The following is a 4,894-nucleotide window of genomic DNA, read 5'->3' on the forward strand; positions in this document are numbered from 1 at the left end:
TATTTATTTATTTTTTATTTTATTTTATTTTATTTTATTTTATTTTTTTTAATAAAACGTCTTAAGTTCACTGATATAATTTTTTCCGAACTGGTTGCCGCTGGACGGCCGTGTCTTGAAGTTCTGTTGTTGTTTTTTTTTTATTAATTATTTACCCACCAACCGTTTATTTTAGTGTATCAATTATTGCGGCTGATTGCGGTTATTTCTTTAGTCAAAATCTGTGTAAGTTTGAATAAATGTACATGCGAACTTTGATTTATTTTAGTCTGTGTTTATGTTGTCTGGGTGTTAGTGCTGGGCTGCCGGGGTGGGGGTTACCAGTCCGTTCTCCTATAGGGCGTCACACACACACACACACACACACACACACACACACACACACACACACACACACACACACACAGAACCGAACACATAGACCGGATTGTTTACACAAGCGATTCGTTTATTCGTTCGTTTATTTATTTATAGTCTGTTCATCTAAGGTGATGATATTAGACTGAAAATAAATGATATTATTATTATTATTTGGATTATTATCATTTCTATCATAATGACGATTGTTATTATTAATTAGAAATCGACATTTCTGTATATTCGAATGAAAAGGGGGCTGTTGAGGTGGAGGGGAGGAGGGGAGGGGGGCAAGGGGGAGGGGACTAAGAAAGGGAGAGAGAGAGCAGAATGTGGAAAAGATAGAGTACAAAATGTAAAATGGAGAGGGTGAGTGTCAGTGATTGCAGAAAGAAAAAACATAATATTGGAAGGGTGTGTGTGAGAGGCGGGGCGGGGGAAGCGGGATTAGGACCAAAAAAATTATCAATAATCGAATATTGTATGCACTACTTCTGTAGATTATTATTTGAAAAGAGGTTCATGTGGGGACCTACAATAAACAACCAAGTGGACTATTCAACACATCACTAGCTAACTTAGCGAGTCAATAACAACAGCAAGAACACAAGAAGAAAAGCAACCCTACCATCTGGACAAAGTGGACAGCAGTCACCGGGAGCTTTGCGAGAGTTCCAGCACCGGGGAGTTTCGCAATCAACCCACCAACAGGGAAACTCTGAGAAGTAGTCGTAGTAGTAGCAGTCGTAGACAGTGGTGGTGGTAAGGGGGGTGGTGGTGGTGATAAAGGGGGTGGTGGTGCTGGTGGCGTTGCTCAACGCGAGCAAGCAGGCAAGGAGGAGGAGGGAGAGGGGACGGGGTGATGGTGCCGTCCGTGCGAGAGGCCCGGCCATGCTCCACGCGTCTGTGTGTGCGTCTGTGTCTGTGTGTCTGTTGGGGAGTTAAGCACCTGTAGACATGTGTTATGGCAGCGTGTTATCGTCAGAAGTGACACAATGAATGCTCCGCGGCATGTTGCAATCATAAGTCAGACCATGAATGACACACAAGGTGTAATAAACAGTGAATGACACACAAGGTGTAATAAACAGACAGTGAATGACACACAAGGTGTAATAAACAGTGAATGACACACAAGGTGTAATAAACAGACCATGAATGACACACAAGGTGTAATAAACAGACCATGAATGACACACAAGGTGTAATAAACAGACAGTGAATGACACACAAGGTGTAATAAACAGACAGTGATGACACACAAGGTGTAATAAACAGACCATGAATGACACACAAGGTGTAATAAACAGACCATGAATGACACACAAGGTGTAATAAACAGACAATGAATGACACACAAGGTGTAATAAACAGACAATAAATGGGGCATGTGTGTTAACACACTCAGTACGGCCAGTCCTCTCTTCTCCTCTACACAGACCCCTCGGATGTCCAGTGGGTGTCTGAATGACCCAACCTTTAGCTTCCGTCGTCAGAACTGTGGTATTCTTTGTCAACATTCACCTCTTCAGTATAAGAGCCTTCCGCTTACCATTATTTTGATGATGGTAATTGGGATGAAACGCTGTTAACGTCGTTTCTTTCGCCGTTCGTATGGAGAGAGTTAAAGTCAGACAACTGAGGGACACAGCACAGCGTGTCACAGTCAGACAACTGAGGGACACAGCACAGCGTGTCACAGTCAGACAACTGAGGGACACAGCACAGCGTGTCACAGTCAGACAACTGAGGGACACAGCACAGCGTGTCACAGTCAGACAACTGAGGGACAGCACATGCACAGCGTGTCACAGTCAGACAACTGAGGGACACAGCACAGCGTGTCACAGTCAGACAACTGAGGGACACAGCACAGCGTGTCACAGTCAGACAACTAAGGGACACAGCACAGCGTGTCACAGTCAGACAACTGAGGGACACAGCACAGCGTGTCACAGTCAGACAACTGAGGGACACAGCACAGCGTGTCACAGTCAGACAACTGAGGGACACAGCACAGCGTGTCACAGTCAGACAACTGAGGGACAGACAACGAATACAGAAAATTGTGCTTTTTGACATACATTTCAGCAAATTGTGTTATTGTCAGACAATGATTACAGCACAGTGTGTTAGAGGCAGAAAAATTAATGAATACAACACAGTGTGTTATAGTCAGAAAAATTAATGAATACAGCATAGTGTGTTATAGTCAGAAAAATTAATGAATACAACACAGTGTGTTTATAGTGAGACAATGAATACAGCTTAGCGTATTGTAGTGAGATAATGAAAACAACTTAGTGTATTATAGTCAGACAATCAATGCAACACAGAGTGTTAAACAGACAAGGAATGTGGCATATAGTGTGTTACAGTCAGACAATGAGTACAACACAGTATCTTATAGTCAGACAATGAGTACAACACAGTATCTTATCGTCAGACAATGAGTACAACACAGTATCTTATCGTCAGACAATGAGTACAACACAGTATCTTATCGTCAGACAATGAGTACAACACAGTATCTTATCGTCAGACAATGAGTACAACACAGTATCTTATCGTCAGACAATGAATGCAGCACAGATTGTTATGGGAAGGCAATGAATAAAGCAAACTGTGTTATAGTCAAGCAATGATAGATTGATTGGTATGGATACGTTGATAGTTCTTATCCTCAGTAGGAGACAAAGCTCAAAGCACTTTAGAAACACGGAGTCACACACCACACACACACACACACCCCATATGCGCGAGCATGTGTTTGTGTGTGTGTGTGTGCGCACGCGCGCACATGTGTGTGCTTGTAGGTGTGTGTGTGTGTGTGTGTGTGTGTGTGTAGGCCTATGTATATGTTTTTCTATCTTAGAGTATGTATGCGCACGAGTGTGTATGGATTTCTATCCGTCCAGATCGCTGTTCAGCCCTCATGCCTCCACACTAAAACACCTCTTGAAACCATCGGACACTGTCACGTTCTCAACCACATCAACAACAAACAAACAAACAAACATTACCTGTGGTTCTGCACCAACAATCCAGCCTTCCTTGGTCAGAGACCAGTGTGCAGACAACAGCAGGTAGAGAGGAGTTATACCCCCTGTCAGCTCTCTCAAAGTCCAGTTGTTGTTTTCTTCTTCTGCTGTGATCCCTAGCAACAGCAGCCAACATCTATATTTATAGCGTGCTTCTTTTAGGTAATTAGCATTGAATCAATTATCCACTACCAGTAATATTACGTTCAAATTCGATTTTTTTTCTCTCAACATTTGCCGACAAACAGGTGTTTTTGAAAAGGGAAAACAATATGACGTCACGGTTTGCAAACGTTTTGCCAGTGAGCAAACAATTGATATGTTTGCAATGTAATTAACCAAATGAAGAGAGACAGACAGACAGACAGACAGACCAACAGAGAGCGAGAGGTCTACAAATGGTCTATGTCAGAATGGTCTACGAGAGATCTTCGAATTCATGAATGCTTGGGACATTCGTATTGAACGTGATGCAGAGACAGAGAAGTATCTACAACAGATCAACTATATATACATATACGCAGTTCCCACAACTATTCACTGCACACGTGGTATGAACAATTACTGATTACACTTGAACAACAATAAAGAGTGGCAACTCTCTCCATTTTCAAGGTACATACATTCATGTCAGTGCTGCTTATGCTACCGATTCAACTAGCACACAGGTAAATAAAAAAAGTACATTGGAATAAACCCAGACACTGCCTCAAAAAACGGAAACTCCACGCTTAACTTGAACGTCAGTCAGTTCACACGTGGTTTATTTACTCATCACGTGGCATGCACGAGAACTAAGTAAATATGGACGTAAATCACGGCCCCACAGATCACTAACACTATGGTAATTAACTCCCCTCCTCCACCTCGTCGCCCCACTCCCAACACCCCACCCCCCACCCCCTTGAAAATAAACAAACAAATCCAGTGGAAGGCAGGTGTGTGATGTGAATATTGGGTGGGAAAGATGGGTTGGGGTAGGGTGGGGGCCGGGGGGGAGGGCAGGGGTGTACATAACAATATGGGCAAGCCACACATTCTCCGTTTTTTGTATTCTTTACTTTGATATATTCAATAGTTGAGTAGTGACTATGTGTCATACTGCTGTTAGTTATGATGGTTTTATGATTTATGCTAGCACCTATTATTCAGTGTATTGTAGTGAAAGCTATATATATATATAGAGAGAGAGAGCTTATTTACATCTGTAAAGTGGAGACAGAGGAAAAGACATAACATTTGATACAAATATGGTCTGAATCGATACTTTGAATTAATATCTGAAAAACAATAACAAAAACAAAAGAAAAAAACAACAACAAAAAAAACAACAACCACCAACCAAATTAAAAAACAAAATAAAACAAAACAAACAAAAAACCGTTACTAGAATTCAAAAAAGAAAAAAAGTATCTAGAATAAAAAAAAAACTTTAAAAAACACACAAAAAACACAACCCCCCACAACCACCCCCCCTCCACACACACACACACACT

The 4,894-nt window shown here is 41.7% G+C and overlaps 1 protein-coding gene across 1 annotated transcript in view; it reads right to left on the bottom strand.

Moving 5' to 3' along the window:
* Nucleotides 1–4,040, bottom strand: part of LOC143290019 (uncharacterized) — an 11,363-nt gene extending 7,323 nt beyond the window's left edge. Inside the window, exons 1-3 of the mRNA XM_076599344.1 lie at nucleotides 4,022–4,040; nucleotides 3,381–3,514; nucleotides 986–1,306 (exon numbers count right to left, since the gene is read on the bottom strand). Of these exons, the coding sequence (XP_076455459.1) occupies nucleotides 986–1,250 (265 nt within the window). The 5' untranslated portion in view covers nucleotides 1,251–1,306; nucleotides 3,381–3,514; nucleotides 4,022–4,040. The remainder of the gene's footprint in view (nucleotides 1–985; nucleotides 1,307–3,380; nucleotides 3,515–4,021) is intronic.
* Nucleotides 4,041–4,894: the final 854 nt, after the last annotated feature.

Source organism: Babylonia areolata, chromosome 14 (assembly GCF_041734735.1).
Source record: "Babylonia areolata isolate BAREFJ2019XMU chromosome 14, ASM4173473v1, whole genome shotgun sequence".
In the NCBI taxonomy this organism is placed as follows: domain Eukaryota; kingdom Metazoa; phylum Mollusca; class Gastropoda; order Neogastropoda; family Buccinidae; genus Babylonia; species Babylonia areolata.